Raw genomic sequence first — 22,451 nt, 5'->3', positions numbered from 1 at the left:
ATATTAAACATTTATACAGCACTAGTAGATATCTAATTTCAACTTCATATGCAGACATTCAAAAGCAAATTTAAAAAAAAGCTGGAACTTCTGAGTTGACTTAGATGTTGGAGGAAAAAGTGGAATATAAAAACTCGGCTTCCTCTTTTATAAATCGGCGCTTTTTCAAAGGTTAAACCCGCGTTTGTCTGTCGCCAAACTGCACGCAGCTTCGTGCCGACACGAAGTTTCATCGCCATTATCTCCCAAACACTAATTATAAAGTTCTAGCTGCGTCCAGGCTTACTCACTGCAAAATGAGAAACTCTTTGAAAAAGAGATGACAATTATCGGAGATGCATGAAAACTTTGAAATATACAACTTGTGGCTGAGTCATGATGGTTGAGTCCAATTAGTGTGCACACGCCAACAGCTGCTGCTGGGCTTGGCTGCTCCGAGCCTTTAGCGCTGGGTATAAAAGAAAGTATTTACAGTTAGGTTACACCAGGGATGAGAAGCACAGACATAAAGCAGAGGCAAAAATGAATATTCTGATCATTTTTGCAACAAAATAGTTTCCACAGATGTGCACGCCTCCGTCAGTGTCTCTTTGCGTCTCTTTCTCACACCTAATTGGTGAACTTGGTGTGCGAGTCTTTCGCTCTACATGATGGAGCACGTGAAGCCACAGCACTCCTTCAGGAGGGTGAGGCCTGTCTTGGTGAAAGGGGAGGAAGTCTGCTGAGCTCTGGCTGGCACCCTTCTTGATGATGCACCTAAAATCCAAAACAAGTCGGATAAAGCAGGTCACCGCTCCGGATGTAACCAGGTCTCATGATATAAATACACCATAATAACATGATTGGAATGATTGGTCCTGCAGAGTGCGATCTGTTCACTGCCTGCGTGTGGTGTTGTTTGGTGAGGTAAGCTGCCATCAGACCCGGATATGAAGGCGAAAGAGGCAAAGACAATATAAAAAAAAATGGATGTAATTGCCCCTTCAAAGTTATTAAATGTTTCTCGTCACCTCCGGCAGGAGCAGATGATGTCAAGAATTTATTTTTTTCCTTTGCAACACTGTGGAGGAAGTTTGAGCTGCTCATCTTGTCAAGATTGCTTTGATTTCGCATCACTAAAAGGTTTTCATTTTCCTTTTCTTTCATCCAGGAGTGAAATTGCTAGTGCGGTTTGGATACCTCTTCTACTTCACATTCCAAGTCTGCCTGGCTTTACATCCATGAACGGATACCTGGACATTCTCCTTCGGGATTTTCTCCTTCAGGAGAGCAAAATTCACAGTTCAATCAAGTGGCATTATGCTACCGGAACCATGTTTGACTGCAGGTATGATGTTCTTTTTCTGAAATGACATGTTAGTTTTGCTTCTGCTTTGTCAAGCCACAGAATATTTTTCCAAAAGTTTTTTTTAATTTTTTTTTAAATAATTTTTTAGCAAGTGTGAAACTGGTTTTTTGTTTCATTCTGATCAACTGTGGCTCTGTAAGAGAAGAATATGTCTTAAAATCAAAATGTTATAATTCGAGTTTACTTCCTGCTGCATATCTATATTCCCCCGGGTTAGGAAACCATAGGCTGCCACTCAGGCTTTTTATTAGTGAATGTGGCTCAAGTGTAAGGCAATTTGTACGGAAGAGGATTAGGGCCACTGGAAAAAAAAAAAAACAGTTCTGACTTTAATTTCAGAATTCTGACTTTAATCTCAGAATTCTGAGATTAAAGTCAGAATTATCAGATTAAAGTCAGAATTCTGAGTTTAAAGTCAGAATTCTGAGATTAAAGTCAGAATTCTGACTTTTTTTCTCAGAATTCTGACTTTAATCTCAGAATTCTGAGATTAAAGTCAGAACTGTTTTTTTTTTTCCCAGTGGCCCTAATCCTCTTCCGTAAATTTGAGCAGCATATATGCTGTATAAATTCAGCCTATTAGAACATTTTTGCCCAGTCTCTTTCTTACTTTTGAATCACGAACACTATTTTTAACCGAGACGAGTGAGTCCCAATAGACGTTAGAAATTCTGGGTCTCTCCAGCTGTTGATGTATTTAGATGTCACATTTAAAATTTAATAACATAATTTCTCATTTTTGCCTGCTTAAATACCTGATTTCTTCAAGTTTCCTGGCAATCTGGATTTCAAAAACTCTGCCATTTCTTTATCTTCTTCTTTTTCCCTGAAAACAAAATTGGGGTCACATGTCTGTTATTTTCTTTTTCTGGGTTAAATGTTTTTAAAAGAAACAGCATTGTTATCCCTCAAAAATGTTAAATGCATAATTCTGAAATGACCATTTTCAACAGTTCTCACAAAATGGTCTGTACAGACTAAGATTCCCTTTGGACGTCTCTATGTTGCATGTATTGTGTGTTCTTTGCATCTTGTTAGCTTGATCTATTTATTGCACTTTATCCGTCACTCTCCAATATGTCAGATCAGACAACAACAGAATGCATCAAAAGGTTCCTATAGAGCATGACACACACCTGAGGCGTTCAAACTCAACATCATCCACTAAGAAGTCTCTGGTCTCCACCAGCTTGTGAATCTGCTGCAGCAGTTCTTCCTCCTTCTGTCGGTCTTCGTTGGACTTGTCCTTATCTAGAGTATAAAGACAATTTGGTAACATTGGTGTGGATTTGATTTACTGTGAGTTTCTGCTTGAGAAAAACTGAAATGGACTTTTGATTTCCTTTGAAAAGAACCTTGAATTGAAGTGATGGTACAGACTGTGCTGTAAACTCTGAGAAATTTGAGTTGGGGGGGGGGAATGAGGGTGTTATTTCATGACTGTTTGACCAACAGATTTGGTGTTGCATTTAGGTTTACGTATGAATTCGACAAAAACATATCAACATTTGAAGATTTAATTAATGAGACTGCACCCTAAACCTATTTTTTTTCCTGTTTTGACCATCATATAGAGTGAAGGTCTCCTACCTGGTACAGACACCAGTTTGTGAAGCTCCTTCTTCAGTCGAGTAATCTCTTTACACAGCTGAATGTCATCCATCCTGCTCAGACATGATAGCATGGAAGAAACACACACACCGTTCAAATCTACAAGTTAGTGCTGCACACTGTACACAACGGCATCACATTTTTAATCACGGCGACTTCCAAGTCTCTATGCACGCAGCGTATCAACGCCGGCAATCACTTCATCCAGGGTCGGTAATTACCTTCCAGCTTTTTTTTTTTTTTTGTAGATTCTCATGCGTTTCACAACCTTCATGCAAAGCAGGGAGGAAATTATCAAGGAGTCTCTGTCTTACTGACAGCAGTGTGAAAATGTCAAACAGCCGTGTCAAAATGGCAGCAATAAATAGGTCTGATTGGCACTGAAAAGCAGGTCTTTGAATCTGCTGGAACCGTTGGACATGTCTAACTCATTGATGGACGCAGAGCAGCCTTTACTCATTCAGGTGACGTGAGTTGAAAGCTGGACTGGAAATCTGTCGGAGCTGAAAGAAAACCTCTAAAAGAAGCTCTTGAGGATGTAAAAAAAAAAGATTTAAAACTCAGCACAGAAACGGGGAGGAATTCCTAAAAGGAATGAGAGCTGGGTGGAAATGCAGGCTGAAGGCTGTCGCACCACGTCTACCTGGATCATTTCCACTTCTTTACGCTCCGTCTTTCACGGAACCGGTGGACGATTAGTGACACTGAGGTGAGGTGGGAGACCCTGCATACGCTCACACACTATCACACACGTTTATCTCTGTCGGCCGAGCCAGCTCCGCTCCTCGGCTCCCGCCTTGGATCCTCCAGATCTTTAGGGAGAAATGGCAGCGCGGTCAAGGAAACATGGAGTTCATCCCTTCCTGCCCCCACTTTTCCCTCACGTTCCCTCTCCGCTCTGAATGTTGCTGCTGTCTATCTACATCGGGAGCGTATGAATAAATATCCATGCATTAGCCTGCACAGTGGAAGGAAAAGTGGAGCCACTGAAATCTGAAAAGAGGGCTGTGTGAGTGAAAATGAAAGAGAAGACGACGGTGGTAACAGTGAAATAATAGCGTGCCGGCTGCAATGCTGACCGGCTTCAAGCGCAAAATGTTCAGGGAGGCATATATTTAATCGCATTTCCAGTTTTTATGAGAACAGAGCCTGTAAGCTGCTTCAAGTCAGAGCAACTGTCTAAATGAAGAGAGTGATTAATAAAATAGTGACAACTTTTAACACCTTTAATCCCTGTAAGCCCATTTTATACATTTATGAGTTTACCTTTAAATGAGACTGTACCTTTAACAGGAAATGCTTTATATGTTCATTTCTCAGCACATGTTTCACACAGGAAGATAACAATAAAGCACCATCTTCTACCTACGTTTACTGTCTAAATAATTATTGGTATTTGCGTAATTAACAATAAATCTTAACTACTGATGAAAGGCTCATAGAATAGCTTATGAAGGTAGAGGTCCACTTTGGTCTGATCCATCTTAATTTAGCTTTTAGATTCAGCCTCTATGGACATCTAGTCTGGATTTATGCTAAATTAAATGCATAATAAGTGATTAAAAGCTTTAAGAAAAATAAGTTTTCATTTAAAGGGTTTCTTTGCGTTTTAAAAAGGCTAATTTAGGACATTTAAATGTATTTTAGGATAACTACATACAGTAGCTATATAAATTCTGGAAAAATAACCTAAGTTAACTTACATATATGTACAAATGTAACCTCTGTTCAGCAAACAAATATAAGCCAATTTGAGGACAAAATCATTTGAGGGGGAGACTTCACACAGGGCTGTTTGCTGCTCCGCACCATTGGCCTTGTAGTTTTGTTACCGCTATTAACATTCTCAAATGAATACCGTGGGTGTATTTTTATTTTATTTTTTTTCAAAAATAAAAAGAAATGAGAAATGAAAGGAAACGTAATCGGAGACCAAGAGTTAAAATTTTTTTATGCATTTCATTTCAGACTTTTTAATTTCTAAACGTGATATTAAATATAAGCCCTTTTAGGACATTGCTAAAAAACCTTATTTAATTTAATTATTCCATAACACTTTTGACCATCAATTCAGTGGATTCCTAAATCTGTTCCTCCTGTCCAGAGTCGCAGAAGGCGGAATAGTACAGATTGGAGCACCAGGATGGGTCTGAGTGAATTTGGAAGTGGAAGTGAAGCATCGTCAGGCATTTATGCACTTAACCAATTATTTAGATTTATTTATTTTTTTATCGACTGGGTAGATTACACTGAAAAAAAAAATCAGATGAGGTAAAAAGAGTAGAAATTATCTTAAAAAAAAGATGCAATAAATGGGATAGACGGTGTGAATAATGTTTTGCTCGAATAAAAGAAAAAAAAATCACTTTAGTTTCTTTCCTTTAAAAAAAGTTAATAGTTAGCCGTAGGGATCCACTTACATGTATCTGAGCTCTGACTCCCTCCGGACCAGGATGTCCCTGATCCTCTCAATCTTGAAGAGCTCCCCCTCGATGTCATCCACAGTAATGGTGGAGTCCGCCATGGACACCACATCGTCCTCTGGAAGAGAGGAAGGAAAAGTCTTATCACTGGAAAAAAGAAAAAAAAACGTACATAATGTGTCATGGGGTATTAGAGTTGCTGTTTTTATCGGGGGAGTTTAAAATTGTTTCAATTACCGCTCACAGACAGGGTGGGTAATACACTTTTCAAAAATAATCAACTCTGGCACAGCATAACAATAACCCAGTATGAATGTGCATGTTAAACAGCTGCAGCAGGTGGAGTTGGGAAATTGCTCCACGCTGGAGAGCAGAGAGTCACAGTCAAATCCCAGTTTGTCAGAGTGACTGGCACAGTGCAAGTGTGAGCCGTCACTCACACTTGCACACGCACACGCACACACACGCACACAGAAATTGTTTAATTGCAAAAAGCAAAAAGCCAGCTGCACACTGCGTCTGCACAGGCGTTCTGCTTCAAAGGTTCTCCGTTAATACTAAGTTGTGAATTACAATAATTTGTACAGACGCCCATTTTTATACACTGAGTGCTCTTCTGTATTAATACATACTGACCGAAATGAGTGGTTATTATAAGGACGGGTAGTGGAGATCAAATCAAAGTTTGATCATGAAGGAGGAGTTTTTTCTTCTAGTGTAAAAGGGCAAACCAGGCTCTGCTGCAGCCTGCACCAATCACAGATTGAACCATTTATGATGGAAAAAATATCAAAATGGATGCCGATCAAAACAGCCTGCATTCTGTACTTTAAACTGTTCATTCACACTTAGTGAAGGATCATGCTCACAAGAATCAACTCTATGAGCGATTGTAGTGAATAGAGTCGACTGCCATGTTGTGAGATCAGGTTCCCACTTCTTCTCCTTTTCGCTGCTCAGCTCTCACTCTCACTGGCTCCTTCCTGCTCAGAACTTTGCTTTGATTGACAGAATGGTGGTTTGTCTTTTTAAAAACAGGACAAATACAAAGAGAAAAAAAAAACAGAGGAGGAACTGCATCAGCTCATCTATCAGCCATGCTGTTCTATTTATTTGAACGGCAACCTGAGGAATTTTGGTTACTGAGTTTGGTTATGGCTAGTAGATTTGCTAGCAGGGTTCTGCTAATTTGTTTTTTTAAATAAAAATGAAAAGTTTGATTAAAATATTAGACAAAAGTAACAAGGCCTGCTTTCATAACAGACTAAATGCGTAAAAACGAAAGGAAAGAATAAGGCTTCTCATAAAAATACTATGCAAAAGGATTTATTAACACAGAAAACATTCATTTCTGAGGCTACAGATTAACAACCATTCGAGAGTCAAAAGAGAAAAAAACTTTCCCTCCCTCGGCTCTGAACAACATTTTTTGTAAAGAAAGATTATGCCACAGTTACTCCTGTCACATTTGTTACTAAAATCAAATTTTTTAAAAAAGCATTGGTTTAAAAAACTGTGCCTCACTTTTAACAATGGTTACTACGGTATTTATATTTACTTTACAATCATTATCAGTATCTATTAATGTTTATATTTTATCATCTCCCCTTAGATTTTATACATTTTTCAGCACCTTTTGATAAAGAAATTCATGCTAGATGCTTACAGGCTCGTGACAAAAGCCCAGACTGAGCAATTTCAGGAAACCATGTCTTCCTGTGTGTGAACTGATTCATCGAGCAGCTCCGGCTAGCCGGCTGTAAAGAAGGACCCCAACAAGTAACACCAATATCACCTCACTTTCTGACTCTCTCGAGCCCTTAATACCTTTTTATTTACACATCTCACTGTTCAGCATAGCTCTAGTATGTCATCTCTATTCAAGTCACACCGAGCCTTGATCCAGGTACAACTGGGGTTTAAAGTGCAGCAAAGGTACTGCTTTGTAGTAAAAAGGCAGAACAGGAGTGTGCAATACTCAGTGAAATTAGATCTGTGGGACTCAAGGCTGCCACAGCAGAAGCTCTGAACAATGCATTAACCGTACTTCATGATAAGCATTAGAGTAAACTGGCAAATATTTGCTGGAATGGAGTCTTCATTCTTGTAATTTACAGCTGCAGTCCATGACACACAAATGTTGGGCTGTGAGAATGAAAAATGTGATCCAACAAACAGATTGTAGGCCACTGAAAAACCAAGTTGTTGTAAGGATTCCCCTTCACCGTCTTAGATTAGAAACACGCAGCTTAAATGTTATTGAGCTGATGATCAAATGATCTTTACCAGACTGACAGCGGGTATTTATGAAGGACAAAATACGTGGCCCAGTCAAAGTACAGGAGAGAAGATGACTTGAAATTGGATGTTCTCTGATAGTCACTAGCCAACATTTCAGATTATTTGAAAAATATTTTTGTCATCATTTCACAACCTACTGGATCTGTACGTTTTCATGAAAAATAAGACTTTTTTTCATTTGATTCAGACTGATATAGCTAAACTGAAGATAAGATACAATATTGGATAAGCAGCTTTAGTGAATTTTAGAATAGATTTTATTGAAAATGACACAATTATATCGTTAGTGTGTCAATAAATAAAATAAGATTATGCATGCAGAAAAGGCAATGAATGAAATTTACACACATGGGCCATCTGAGAGAGAAAATAATCGGGTCTCTTGCTCCTTCAAAAACATAATTTTCCAATGTAGAGATGATAAACATGCTAGTTTATTATAAAGACTACATAAGCACATGCATCAGAAATCCTGGTGTCACACACATTATACTTACTGACGTATACTACTGGAGACAGCATGCTGTACTGCAGAGGCTCTGGAGACCAGGTAATACTGTCACTGAGTAGTTATGAGTCATCACCAGACCTTTCAGAAATACTCGCTGCTTCATCCTCACTCTCTCTCCCTTTACCATTTCCTTTTATTTTTCCTCTATAATGTCACCCCGTAGCTCCATTCTTAATGCAAACTCCTGCAAATATCAGTGACTCTGGTGAGGCCAAATGAAATCATTTTCAGAACTCTATAGCTCTCTTTTACATGGCTGTACTTTGAAAAAAATTACTGGATGGGGAAAATAAGAAAAATAAGAGGAAAATAGGATAATCAATGCAATAAATAAATAAATAAAAAAAAAAAAATATATATATATATATATATACTATATAAAAAGAGCATGAAGTGATAACACTTTACTGATCAACAATGTTAAACTGCAATAGAAAACTTTGTTTTTTTTAAGTTTATGAATATGATTTAGTTACAACTTGTTGACAGGAAGAATTTTATGCTTTTCTTCAAAAAACAGCACAACATAAAACATTTAGGACTCATAGGACTAACATGAGGTGTATGAACAAATAAAAGCTTGCAAATGGAAAGTCATGATAAATATAATCTGCATTGTTTTATAGGGCTGTACTAAAGCAGTTAGACCCCTTGAAGTCTATTATATTTTGTTTCATTAAATAACAAATGCCAGGGTAACTGGGGGAGATTTTGTCACAAACCAACACAAAGTAATGCATATTTGTGTATAAGAAAAATTATAGATAAATGGAAATAAAATCCGACATATTTCACAAGTTATTTGTGCTCAGCCCCTAAATTACTTGTCCTCTTTTTTCTTTTTCTTTCTAAATAACTCAAGCTCAGTCATCAACCATTTCATTCTAACTCTGATTGTATATTTGGCATCACTGTCCTGTTGGAAGGTGAAACTCCGGCCCAGTCTAAAGGTTTTTACAACCTCTAACAGGTTCTCTTCCGATATTGCCGTCTCTTTAGCTCCATCCATCTTCCTGTCAACTCTGACTCTACTGAGAGAAAAAAAAAAGAAACATTCCCGAAGGATGATGCTGTTACCACTTTGCATCACCATGGCGATGGTATATTCAAAGTGATGCGCAGTTTTAGTTTTTTTTTCCTATACATTTTGCATGCAAGTCATAAAAGGTTTAGTTTGCTTCTCTGTATTCTCAAAGCTGCTTGTTCACCGTTGTTGTCTGAAAACCTCCCAAGTGAAGTGGCTTTTTGTTGAATTTGTCAAAAAAGTACAAAAGTTGAATTAACACAAATGGTTTAGCAATAAGCAAAATGAGACAAGAATGTTTATATATCCCCACAAGAAGCGTAACTTATTGTTTTACAAACCAAGTGGCTGGACTATAAAGGCCAGATAAACAGGCAGATGATCTGTAAACTGACTCAAAAGACACCTGCGGATTCTTGACATTTCCAGAGCTGCAGCTGTTAGAAAAAAAACAACTATCAATTGTACTATGAATTTAAAAAAAAGATGTCTCTCCGCAAAAGAAGCAAAAAACTACTAAACCTTCCCAAACAAACTAGGAAATGCTGAAACAACAATGCTATACAATTACACTAAAGCCAATATTCAACTATTCAGTACTTGTTAAATTGCATTTTACAGTAATGCTTTAGGAGTCAGCAGTGCTATTCAATGTGACACCTTTATATGTACACAAAGGTCAGATTCAGCCCCGTCAACAGGGACAGAAGGATAAGTTTAAAACAATGACCTGTTTTTTTGGCGTCTCCGCTCCATGTGGTGTGCTCCAGTGAACCATACTGGTGAGCGGATCCTTGCTTCTTCTCCATCGGTGCTGCAGCTGCTCTCCGGTAGCAGCGGCAGGGCAGCAGCAGAGAACTACAGGGGAGGGACTTGCAGGCGGATTGTTGATGTATTTGTGAGTCATCAGCAGTCAGTCACTAACGCACGGAGGCAAAGGCGGCAAGATGTTCCTGAGGTTCCCTCCAGCTCTGGTAGGAGAATGCTAATGCGTCAACGTGTTTCAAACAAACAGCGCCATCTGGCGACCTCTGGAGAGAATTACAGCAGCCAACTTTTTCCCCAATAAATGAATACATGAACGTAGCTTTTCTTTTTTGTTTTTTTTTTAGAAAACCAAATCATTTATTTAGACAATAACATTCCCAAAGTCTGAATGCAACACATATTCATAACATAAGGAGGAAACAATGTGCAAAATACATCATGAATTTCAAACCCATGATTAATCCCCTGCCAGTTCAGCAGATACACATATACATGCACCTAATTGGTTAATGAATCTCATTCATTTAAACACACACCACTTCCAGTTCCTGAGGTCTTTAGCGACAGAAATCATACTCATCAGGGTGCAAATTATACTTGATTTTAACCAGTAAAAACAAATACATTAAACAGTAACTTAAAGGGATAGTTGACCTTTTTTTTTTTAAAGTGAAGCTGTTAAAAATGGAAAGATGTTAATATGCTACCTGTAATATACAAATATTGGTATCTAAGTTTAGTAAGCTGAGAGAAACCAAGAGCAAAGCAGATTTGTACCATCTAAAAAAAAACTTCCAATCTCAAAAATACTACAGCAGTCAATGGAAACACTTTAATGTTTTCATCACATCATAATCCTGTACTGAGCCATTATCTACTCAGACGCCAATGATTCAAAGTAGGAGGAAGTGCACAAACGATGATCTTGAAAATGTAACAGTAAAAACCCAAAATAATTCATTTCAAAGTACAGAAGTATAAAAATGAACGAAAACAAATTTTAATCTGCCATAAATCTGCTTCATATCAGGTAGGCCTTCATCATTAACAGCTTACATGTCCTGTACTCAGTAGTTCATTGATGGCGGTGTAGCACTTCCTACCACTGTTTCCTCTATATTTAATCATCAGCATCAGTATAAATAACTAACCCAGTTTACTTAAATTGCTCTGGCATTTTTGAGACTGGAGTCGTTTTAAGACGCTAGAAGTCCGTTTAGGTCTTAGCACCTCTTTAACGAGCCGTTGGCTTCAGTTTCAGTGTCAAACCTAGACGTCAAACATCTTACTGCTGCAGGTAACTAACCTTTAAATACAACCTTCGCTTCACTTTTACATTTGCCATGAAAAAAGAACAAAACCAGTAGTTGTGTCAGATCACAATCCTCCCTTGCTACGCTGAGAGATATCAAATGGTGATTATGCATTAATAGAATATTTCACAGTAATTACAAGTCTTATTTTATACTTTAAATATATACTTTACACAGCTTTAAAAATGCTAATTTAGTGCAACATAAAATTTTAACACTAAAATATACCATTTAATGTATAGCAGGTCCACTTCAATGCTGCAAGATGTTTTACTTGTATCTATGCACATGTTATAACATGTCTGTGTTGCGTAATAGCAAGTATGCAACCCTGAAAAACTGTCCCTGTAGTTAGTGCATATTGCCTTATAAGAGGGTAAATCAGAGGCCTAACAGCACCTTCCCAACTATTAATTTGATTATAATTAATAGTTGCTTCTGTCCTGAGTAATTCCTGACGATGCTCATGCTTCTAGTTGCACCATGTTATGTCAGGTGATTCTGGAAAATGTCTACAATCAAAATAAAGGTTAATGTCAGTAATTTCACATTGAAACGAGTGTACATTATGTAACAGATGAGACAGGACTAGATGTCTGAATGGTAGCAGTAACAAAGATCCTGAGCATCAGATCAGAGCAGTAAGATCGATGTTCCAGCAGGTGGCAGGTCAGCTCAGAGGGCATTCTTGTATAATCGCGTGTGTCTGTGTGGGTCAGGAAGAAGGTTTGAAGGTAGTGTGTAAATAGGAGTAAAGTAAGCGTTAAGATCAGCTCTTCAAATCTTCTGCATTGTGTGATGCCTTCACGAAGCATGTTCCCCGCAGATTTGTTGTTACGACTTCCAAATTATTAACCGATACATTTTTTTCTTGCTCTGAAATACAAACACTGATCAGCCACAAAGCTAAACCTCTGACAGGTAATGGAAACTGATTAACGTTGGTACTTAAAGAACCGTCATGATGCCATAGTAAATAGAAGGACATGTTTTACTATGGCTAACACTGTTTAGAATACCAAGAAAAATGCCAAGGTGCCAAACACAGATGTTAGATCGTGTTTCCTTAAGTCCAAGTTATGTCTCATTTCTTCATTCCAAGTTCAAGTGAAGTCTCAAGTCTGATGACTGAAATGATTATTTTCTCATCACGATCACGTTGAATGTCTGGTTTATTTATTTTTTTTTTTGCTCTGCATTCGAGTTTTGATGGGTTCCTTGCTAAACAAACCAGATTTTCTCTGCAAACAAACTAGAGGTTGAATAAAAAGTGGACTAAACAGGACTGCTGAAAATGCTCCCCAAGATGCAAACTCAGGTTCCCATTTGTAGAACAAGCACAATGCATGATGGCCGCACCCTGAACTGCTAAATACAAGTGGTTTTATTGTGGCTGATCAATGTATATTTGCTTACTTAATTTTCTATGCTGGTCTCTCTGGACAATATTGATCATTGGTATTAGGCACAGTTAAATATAATGAATATCTGTGATCACCAAAGTGTGCACAGCAGGTTTTTCATGAAGAGCACAATGCTGATGTAGGTCAATCCCATCTTGCAGCGTGATGAAACTTCTTAACACTGTAAAACCAGTGGACTTGATGAGGCAGTCACTTGCAGAATTTGATCATATGTGGTGCTTAAGTTACTTCTGAATTGAAAAAAAAGTCTTTCTCAATCAATGTCAGTAAGAGCAAAGTGGCAGACGTGAAACACTTTGGGTCCAGGAGCAGCTCGTTAGGTCTGAAAGATAACCGTTTTCTTTCTTTTGCTGTCGTTCTTTGAAGATCCGTTTGGGAAGACGACCATCATTCCCGCTCACTAAGCAAAGTGAGGACAGCTTTGACACATCAGTTGATAATGCCAGCAAATGTGTTGACTGGCAGAGGAAGAGTTTTGCTCATGTATTTGCTCAGTCCAGCATCTTTAGCTCCATCGGTGCAGAATTTGGACCCCATGGATTTCTGCACGCAGTAGCCAGGATCCAGACAAGGAGAGATCTCGACGCTACAATGAAAATGTTCAAAATAGTAGGTCAGTTTGAACTGCGTAAAGTTGTAGCACCAGTGTGCGGAATGTTCTTAAGGCTTCAGAGTAAGCTGCATCAAGATTTAATGTCACGCATTTAAACCCAGCAATCATGGCTGACCTTCATTCAAAGGTGTGCAACAGTTCAAATCGTTACCTCTGCACGTGTTTGTAAATCCTCCGACTGTCTTTGTCCAGGGTGAGAGTAAACGATCGCCTCTCCAAGGTACGAATCTTAATGTTGCTTGTTCGAATCTTTGATTCCTGTTCAAATAAAATAATTTTTTAAAAATGCACATTAGGTGCTTCACGAAATGTTTATATACAAGTGCACATAAAACTATCATATTCCTCAAAACCTTGAACATATTGTGGCATTACCACAAACTTCTGTGTATTTAATTGTGATTTTTCATGTGACCAAGCAAAACACAATTGTGAAATGGAAGAAAAACAATGCTAAATGCATTTCAAATTTTTCAAATGTGAAAAAAGTTTGAATTCATCCCACTGAGTGACTGTTTGTGCTGTTGCACTTTCACTGCTTTTACAGCTGCTATTTAAAATGTCTTTACCAGTTTTGGACATCTACACTCTAATTTGCCTGCCCAGATCTTTCTTTGTAAAAAAAAACCTGAAACTCGTTCAGACACAAACGGGGTGTATCATTTATAATCCAACTCTTATTTAAACTTCTTCACAACTTTCTAGTTGGCCTGTCGTGTTCCTTTGTCTTCATGATGCCCTTTGTTCACTATTGTTCTCTAACTTTCACAGAACATCTGGATTTATACTGACACACAGACGGGCTATTTTTAATAATTAGGTGACAATCAAAGTATTTTATTTATGGCTATCAGAATCAACCTAAATGCACACCACACTTTTAAGTATACCATTTATAAAAAAAATCCAAACTAATGTTTTAGTTTTCATGCATGAATGCTTTTGCAAGGCAGTTTATTTTAGTTTGGTGCTCGTCACTTCGGTGGTTCTGTCCTGACTCACCCCACTCGAGCCTTTTGTCTTTGATGGAGCTTCGTTCAATGTTAGAGTCAAACAGTTCAGATCTACAAACGGAAAGATAAGAGATTATTCACAGCAGACGAATGAGACGAATCAGAAAATGAAAAAGCTGGTATTTGTGATTAAGCCTTATGTACAAAAAAAGCTGAACCTTCTGCTTCGCTGGAGGGAATGGCATTAATCTGAGCGCCTGTTGTTCGCGCTGAAATTCCTACATCAACATCCCGCCCACTCAACGTCATCTGGACGCCACAGAAGAAACACACAAGAACAACAAGTAAGTGTCAGAGGCCACAAATAGAAGCAAATGCCAGAACACAAAGATTAGCAAAGATAGAAATTTACTGGCACTTTTTGGTATTTGGTAAGGCATCTGGCAAAGATTCCTGTCAGTGGAATGTTATGAGGAAAAGCTGGATGTAAAAAAAGTACGACTCACCTTTTTGTAATTCATAGAGATAACAACTCCACAGACTTCCCCCAAGCCCGAGCTCCTCTTATGTTTATCTGTTTGAAAATATGAATTATGTAGTTACATCAGAGGATCAGGGTTTGTGGTACGTCAAAAACAAGAACAAAGAGAAGATCGTGCAGCTGGAGTCTGGTTTAGTTTTTATTTTTTAGCTTTTCATATTTGTGATTACGATTTGGTGACTAGGAGTAGCTCACAATGGATTGAACCTGCAGGTACACTGTGTAAAATATCTGAGGGAAAGCAATAGCAAACACCCAATGTGTTGTCAAGTCACCTTTCATTGAAGCTGCAATATGTTTGAACTCTGGGAACTCTATTTCCAGGTTAGTGAGGAACACATCTTCCACTGGATCCTTTGTCATGCTGTGGAATGTAATCTAACAGAAAAGGAAACTTTATTAAGACTGTAAAATATATACAGAAGATGCTTTTCTTTCTTAAAAATAAATCTACATTTTAGAAAAACGGCATAAAAAGAGCTACACATCTTTACCTTTACAAAATAGATGTTGAAGTAGACAGGCTGCTGGCCGCTGCGGACATAGTAAGCAATGACATCAGAGATGAATGGGTCTTTGGGTCTCTCTGGATTCATTTCTTGCTGAAAGAGAAAAATCATGAAAGATTAATCCACCTGATGTTGGGCCTGGTCACACTCAGGATACTAATGTGCTATGAAAACACTGCGAGTGACACAAAAGAGCATATAAAGTAAGAATTAGATACTTTTTTTATTAATGAAAATAAAATAAAAAATGTCAATCAAATCACTTCTAAATGTCTCTACAGACCAAGGACGCTCCTCTCTGTTTTAATTTGATCCTGGCTTTTACTGAGGAGGATATTTGGGAAAATGTATGAGAGGCTATGGTTAAAAATGACAAAAAATCCAGACAAGAGCATGTATGGATTAACATCCAGAGGATTTCTAGGCCTCCTGACACACCAACTCACATGTATTGTCATTTACATTCCCCCCCACGCCATGCAATGATTTTTCTGTTTCCTGTATAAGAATACAGTTGGGACAGTTTCAACAGTGCTTACAGATTCTTTACTTGTGGTTTTGGTAAATTCAGCACAGTTTTTTTCCCTGGCAGAAATGTTGCAAAGCAACTTCCTGTGTTTGAGCTCAAGAAGAGAACAGCTGCAATGCTGACAAGCTAAACATAGGATAATACAGTGATATTTGCATAAGACATATATATGTAAGGTGAGTCACATAAAGGATCTGGCAACACCAAGTAAGGACATAAGTGAATACTTAGGTAGTCTAGTTTCTAAAGATACATTTTAAGATGTCATACCAATTTAGCCAGTTTATGAATCATGCCTCCCAAACTGTTGATGTTGCTGTTGTACCATGGATCCACGTTGCTCAAGTAGGAACCAAGAGTGCAGGAATCCCCCGTGGACTGATTGAGGTTTACCTACAAATAAGGAACGTGAAACTAAAAATCCCTCAAACAACTATCATTAAAAAAAGAGCTTGAAGTTTGAAATGTTCTGCATAAAAAAAAAGAGGAAGGTATCCGTGCTAAGCAACAAAAAAGGTTGTAGGAAAGCAGAGCTACAAAACAACAGAGATAGTAGGAGAGTAGGCCACGACCTAACATAACCTAAAATGACAAAATAATGTAGAGCAATGTAAGATTTTTTTTTTTATTTCCACGTTTGCTGACAATAAACACTCAAAGTATGTCATAGCAAGCTGGTTTACAGCATCACTGAAAGTGGTTAATTTAGTTGCGTTTATGTAGCATTTCATATATGGTTACCATTATTTATAGAACAAAAGACTAGACTCAGTGGATCAAACCAAGAGTTCAGCGTTAAAAAAAACAAAAACAAAACATTGCAACAATAAAAACTGTGAACCTAGTCTGAAACATAAATCTCCACGACTTACAGTGAGACATGCATTGAAGGTTTTTTTTTTAAAGAAAATTATGTCCAAGTGATTTCAACAACTACATAATAAGTCTGACTGTAGTAATTACCCACAATTAGGATTTGCCCCATGTTTCACAATCCCGGCATGTTTATTTACTTATGTAAGTGGGCTGGATTTCACCCAGGGAGGTTGCCTTACCGTAACAGGAGAGACTGGCAGCTGACCAGGGCAAACAGGAATGTAGTAGAACTGGAGACTGACTCTCATTGTAAGAAAAAGCCGCCGTGCTTCTCTCTTTCTGTAAAGGCCACAGAATAGATTCACCAGAAGCGTCAGGCTCGCATAGTTCTGACAACTGTGGTGAAGCACGTGTTGCATTTCAGGAAGTTACATTTGCAGTCAAAGAACTTCTGTTTATTTCTCAAGTCAGAAGCCGAAAGCAGGAAAACATTTGAGTTCAGACTGAGTTTTGTAAAGTCTTTTTGAATATTTCAGTGATGTATCACCAATTCATCTTAGGATGTACTGCCGTCCACTTAGGGTCAAAAGATGACATGTTGTGTCTGATGTCATGTATCTTTAGAAAACCACATTTGTTTCTTAATCTAGAGCAAGCTGTTACATCAACTGCTAAAGCAGGCAGAAACTTAACACATATAACGTTTGCTGCCCTTTTTGAAGTTTTGAGGCTATGAAGTTCTTCTGCTGCAATACCTTATATAGATATGGTAATATGTTTCATCATGGCAGCTGTTTAACATAGTTTTAATGCATAAACAAAAACCACTCCATCACAGTGTAATACAGTGGAGTCAAAAATGGTTTCCAATCCTTCCTGATTTCCAATTTTTTTGCATGTTTTCACACTTACCTGTTTCAGAAAAACCAAATTTAATTATAGTCAAGTAGTTGGTTACATGGCCCTGTTTATAAAAGTGATTGACCTCTCCCTGTTAAAACATTGTGTGGTGTATCATTGTCTCTAGCCACATCTAGGTGCGATTACTGATGCACCAGTTCTCAATCAAGACGTCACTCAAATAGGACCTGGCTGACAAAGTGAAGTACACCAAAAGATTCTGAAAACCTAGACATCAAGCAGCAATCTAAAGAAGTTCAGGGACAAATGAGAAAGAAAATAATTGAGATCTATCAGTCTGGAAAGTGTTACAAAGCCAATTCTAAACATTTGGGACTGCAGTGAATCAACAGTGAGAGCCGTTTTCACAAATGGTGACAACCTGGAGCTGTGGTGATGCATAAAGAAAAAAAAAACATACAAATATGGTGGCGTGATGGTATGGTTCTGTTTTGCTGCTTCAGGACCTGGAAGACTTGCTGTGATAAGTGGAACCATAAATTCTGCTGTGAACCAAAAAAATTGTGAAAGAGAAAGTACGGCCATATGGCAGGAAAATGATCCAAAATACACCACATCCGAGTGGCTGAAGACCGAAGACAAAATTAAGACTTTGGAGTGGCCTAGTCAAAGTCCTGACCCAGATCCTACTGAGATGCGGCTGTATGACCTTAAAAAAAAGTTATTCATGCTCGAAAACCCTTCAATGTGGCTGAATGACAAGTCTGCAAAGATGAGTGGGCCAAAATTCCCCCACAGCTGTAAAAGATTCACTGCAGGCTGTTGCAAATGCTTCATTTCCGTTGTTGCTGCTAAGGGTGGCTCAACTGGTTATTAGGCTTTGGGGGATATCGTTTTTTTTTTTTTTTTTTTTTTTTACACAGGACCATATAGGTTTGGACTTTTTCCTCCCTCAATCATAAACAAATTTGTTTAAAAACTGCATTTTGTCCTGAATCTCTCACTCTGGAAGAATGGAAAGAAATTAAGTCTATCAGATGGAAAGATTAATATTCCCAGTCCATTTACAGACGAGCCAGTTTACAATCCAGTGGTCAGTACAGGTATCCTGTGTTATTATTCTAACACTCGTAGTTAAGAGTTGGTTCATTTTGCAGGAAGTTTCTATTAGGTATCTAATTTCCTTTTGGTTATGTACAAATAATGTTTCTTCACAATAGTACCTCTTTGTTCCTGTTCAGTTTTTTTTATTATTATTGTTTTTGTTTTGATTTTTGATTATTTTTTTTTGTTTTGTTTTAAATGGAAATGTGACCTTGAGGTGATATCAAACTTTTGTGATCTTAATATTTCAATAATGAAGAATACATATAGTTTAAAAACTGCATTTTGTGTTTACGTGCGTTTTCTTTAACTATTTAGGTTGGCTTGTTGTTCTGAAACACTAAAGTGTGACAAATATGCAAATAAATTAAGATCAGGAAATTGAGACCATCATTTTTCACACCACTGTAAAATAAAAGATAATTACGCTTTATCACTAATATTACCATGAATATGGCTGCACATTCAATGGGACAGCAATCAACAGTTCCACAGTTGTTAACTCATTTGTTAAAAAAAACATTTTATTTGACACACTTACCTGTAGAAGTAATAAGCCTTAGCCAGGCGACCCACAACTCTGTCATCTCCCATAACTACAATCTTTGCGATAAAGTGTCGCTGCTGCTTGGGGAAGTGGTTCTCCATCATGCTCATCCCCGCTCGCCTCTGCAGAGTGGCCGCTCTCCTTCCTCCCTTCCCTGGACCTCCTCCACCTGCTGCACTTGAGTTGTCCTCCAGCGTGTCTTGCATGAGCGCCATACCGTCCTTAGCCGTCGGTTTCAGTTTGATACCTCCTCGCCGTGACAGCCTACTCGAGTCTTGCTCACTGGGCGGAAAGAGGAGGCACAATTCACATTCTGACCGGGATGGGCCTACATCACAACACTGACAAACTGAATATGGAAAGTGAAATGTTTAATGGCCTGCTCTAAAGGCTGGCGAGAAGAGGAAACTATCTTTTTGTTAAAAATAACATCTCAGCTTGGCTTGAAAGTTGACTGGCGGAAAAACATCCCCCAGGCAGACAAGACCAAAGTGGAAATGTTGAGTCATACCGAACCATGCCATGTTGGTGAAAGCCAGATGAAGCATACCTGCATTTGTCAAGCTTGGAGGTGGAAAGCAAGTGCTTTGGGCTTGTTCCACAACCACAGAACATGGGTGCTACAATAACTGACCCCGCCATGAACTCTTCTGTTTACAACATTCAAAGCGTGTCAAATACTGCCTGAGTATAGCAGAAACTGAATCATCCTAAAATTTGCTCAACAGGGAACTAATTTATGAGTAATACAAACACTGTCTGCTTTTTGACATGATACATAACTGGATAGAAAGTGTTTTATTTATCTAGTTTTAAAACTGATGAGCCTCAACGGGCTTGTACCTGGTCCTAAAACCTTAACATCTAAATTTATATTATATAATTCTGTACATTTTCTTTTTGTGTTTGAGGATCAATATCTTAAATCATAATTTACTTTTTGCACTGTTCCCACGCTGGAACGATACAAGGGTTGTCCAGTAAAGTTGATGGAGAAAAATCCGAACTGAGGGGCAAGTCCTTTTCAATGCCACTGTCGTTGGACATAATAGAGAAGCGAGGCATGTCCGCTGGAGTGAAAGGTGATTCGCCGAGCTCAAAGTCCTCCTGTTCCTGGCTGAAGGAGGAGAAGTGTTCTGACATGCTGCTGGATCGGAACCACTTTGACAGCTCCCGCCCTGTTAAAGCAAAACAAAAGCACTGTGGTAAACAGTTTTCTCTGTTAACTTACTGAGACATGAGTTTTGCAAACATATTCAAGCAGTTTTTTCAAATTATGTGTTATTAGGACCAGAAACTTTGCATATTAACGCATTTCATCAGACATTAACCTTCAGTCAGATGATAATTAGTCGCTTAAGTTCTGAGAATATAAAGAACGCTATAAAACATGTCCTAGTTACAGATTTAGGCCAACTCTGTTGAACAGATCAATAAATCCTCACAGTTTAATAATAACAGCATCAAATGGTCTCATATTGCAGTAATTTCAGCCTTCACAGTAATTAACTGACGCTATGCACTGTTAGAAAGTATTTAAAAGATTTACATAATTTTAGCAGACCAGTTGTTGGTTTCGTTGTTGTAACAATGCATGTTGGAAAGAAATATTTTGCTGTTAAGAAGCCCAACCTATTCCCTTTAAATGGTGTCACATTTGTAAGCTCGATGGATTTGTGAGATGAGATGGATTAAGTTTTTTCACTACTTTCCCCCACAATGCATGAGTCACTCACAGATATCCAGATCTTCTGTCCACAGGTAGAAGCTCATCTCAGGGTTGGGAATCGGGCAGTCGCACATGGGTCCTCCACACAAAGGCTCTGCAGCACACATAGAGGAAGATGTAACAATAACAACTAAAACAAAGCAGTACCCAACATCCACAATTTCCCCTGTTGTCCATCCTTCTGTCTTCCGACCGGAAAGATCTCAGTGGAGGTTCACTGGATGTGTCGCTGACTTGATAAGAGCCCCGGGGGAAGAATGGAAATAGATATCCAGAAATGCTAATAATACACACAGCTGACTGAACAGATTTGGACATGGAGGAAGTCACGATGTGTTTGATCTCTGCAGCAGCCTTTCAACACAAAAACATGCCTAATGTCCACAAAATGAACTTGATTACCTTAGGCAAACTGACTAACAGTGATACCATTATTACCACAAACGTAAAGGTTGTAGAGTTTTGGTATGTGCTAAATATGGCCCCTCATGTTCCACCTGGAAGTCACCACAAAGTAAATAAAATTAAAAAAATCAGTAAAGTATATGAATTTATTTGTATAGTCTGGGGAGCCTGGTTACAGACAGTACACAGCTTAGAAAGTGTTTGAAGATCATCAAATAACACAGGCTTCTAAATCAGGTAATGTTACACCCAGCAGAGAGGAGTAACACCACCCAAAGCTTGCCACCTAAAAACAAAAATGTAGATTCCACGTCGTAGTAGTGGAAAAATGAAAACTACAGTTTACCTTTTTTCTTTCCTTCATATCCAAAGGAAAAGTTCAAGTGGTTACAGTCTGCATTCCTAGGATGTTATTTCTCTGGGTGCACCAAAGGCCCACACAGAACTTAGAAAGAAAGTTTTTAAATATGCTGCTAAGCGTTACTGGAACTAATTGCAGAAGGATCTAGAGTGTGAGGATTGTTTTCACTGAACAGTTTTCAGTGGTTCTTGAAGAACAAGGAGACCTTTGGTTGTAGGTGATTTCTGTGATTTATTTTGCTAGACTCAAATGCTGTTACCAGATGCCATGTGATTGCTGAAATTGCCTCTTGTTTTTAATCTTGTTCTGCTGATGTACAGACCAGAACACCGAGTTTGTAGCTCTGATAAATAAAGGTTAAATGAAAATGAAATGAAAAAAAAAAACGTTTTCTCCATTTAGACGGTCTAATTTTTAATTCCTACTAATAAAGGAAATGCAAAAATAAGCATACAGTAATATCATACAGCTAACCATGTCAAGTATTTCAAAGCAGTTTAACACAGGTTATCACAATGGTTGCTCATTTACAGGACCTGTAACCTTACCAGGATATCAGGGTTTTAGTATAAAGTATTGATAACTGTCAAGTTTGTTGGAATTTTAGATTACACAACCACTGCCTTTTGTCAGCTTCTAATTTCTGTCTTTATTCCTGTTAGCTGTAAAGTGTTTTTGGCATTCATGGATGTTTGCAAAACCAGTGAGGCCAGATGGATGAGAGTGCAGAGTGCAGTGTTGATAGAAAAGCTGCACCTTG

General features: G+C 38.2%; 1 protein-coding gene and 1 pseudogene across 2 annotated transcripts in view; both read right to left on the bottom strand.

Moving 5' to 3' along the window:
* Positions 1–14: 14 nt before the first annotated feature.
* LOC103467814 (uncharacterized protein C16orf45 homolog) lies at positions 15–10,199 on the bottom strand (annotated as a pseudogene).
* Positions 10,200–10,329: 130 nt separating this feature from the next.
* The window catches only part of pik3r6 (phosphoinositide-3-kinase regulatory subunit 6), a 28,329-nt gene continuing 16,207 nt past the window's right edge, over positions 10,330–22,451 (bottom strand). For both annotated transcript variants that reach the window (XM_008414537.1, XM_008414545.1), the window contains exons 10-21: positions 20,933–21,019; positions 20,134–20,374; positions 19,191–19,478; positions 16,924–17,023; positions 16,139–16,261; positions 15,325–15,432; positions 15,106–15,208; positions 14,796–14,863; positions 14,508–14,598; positions 14,339–14,400; positions 13,488–13,594; positions 10,330–13,309 (exon numbers count right to left, since the gene is read on the bottom strand). In XM_008414537.1, coding sequence (XP_008412759.1) covers positions 13,153–13,309; positions 13,488–13,594; positions 14,339–14,400; positions 14,508–14,598; positions 14,796–14,863; positions 15,106–15,208; positions 15,325–15,432; positions 16,139–16,261; positions 16,924–17,023; positions 19,191–19,478; positions 20,134–20,374; positions 20,933–21,019 — 1,535 coding nt within the window. In that variant the 3' untranslated portion in view covers positions 10,330–13,152. The remainder of the gene's footprint in view (positions 13,310–13,487; positions 13,595–14,338; positions 14,401–14,507; positions 14,599–14,795; positions 14,864–15,105; positions 15,209–15,324; positions 15,433–16,138; positions 16,262–16,923; positions 17,024–19,190; positions 19,479–20,133; positions 20,375–20,932; positions 21,020–22,451) is intronic.

This window comes from Poecilia reticulata, linkage group LG1, assembly GCF_000633615.1.
Source record: "Poecilia reticulata strain Guanapo linkage group LG1, Guppy_female_1.0+MT, whole genome shotgun sequence".
In the NCBI taxonomy this organism is placed as follows: domain Eukaryota; kingdom Metazoa; phylum Chordata; class Actinopteri; order Cyprinodontiformes; family Poeciliidae; genus Poecilia; species Poecilia reticulata.
This window is presented reverse-complemented; position numbering and strand designations above follow the sequence as displayed.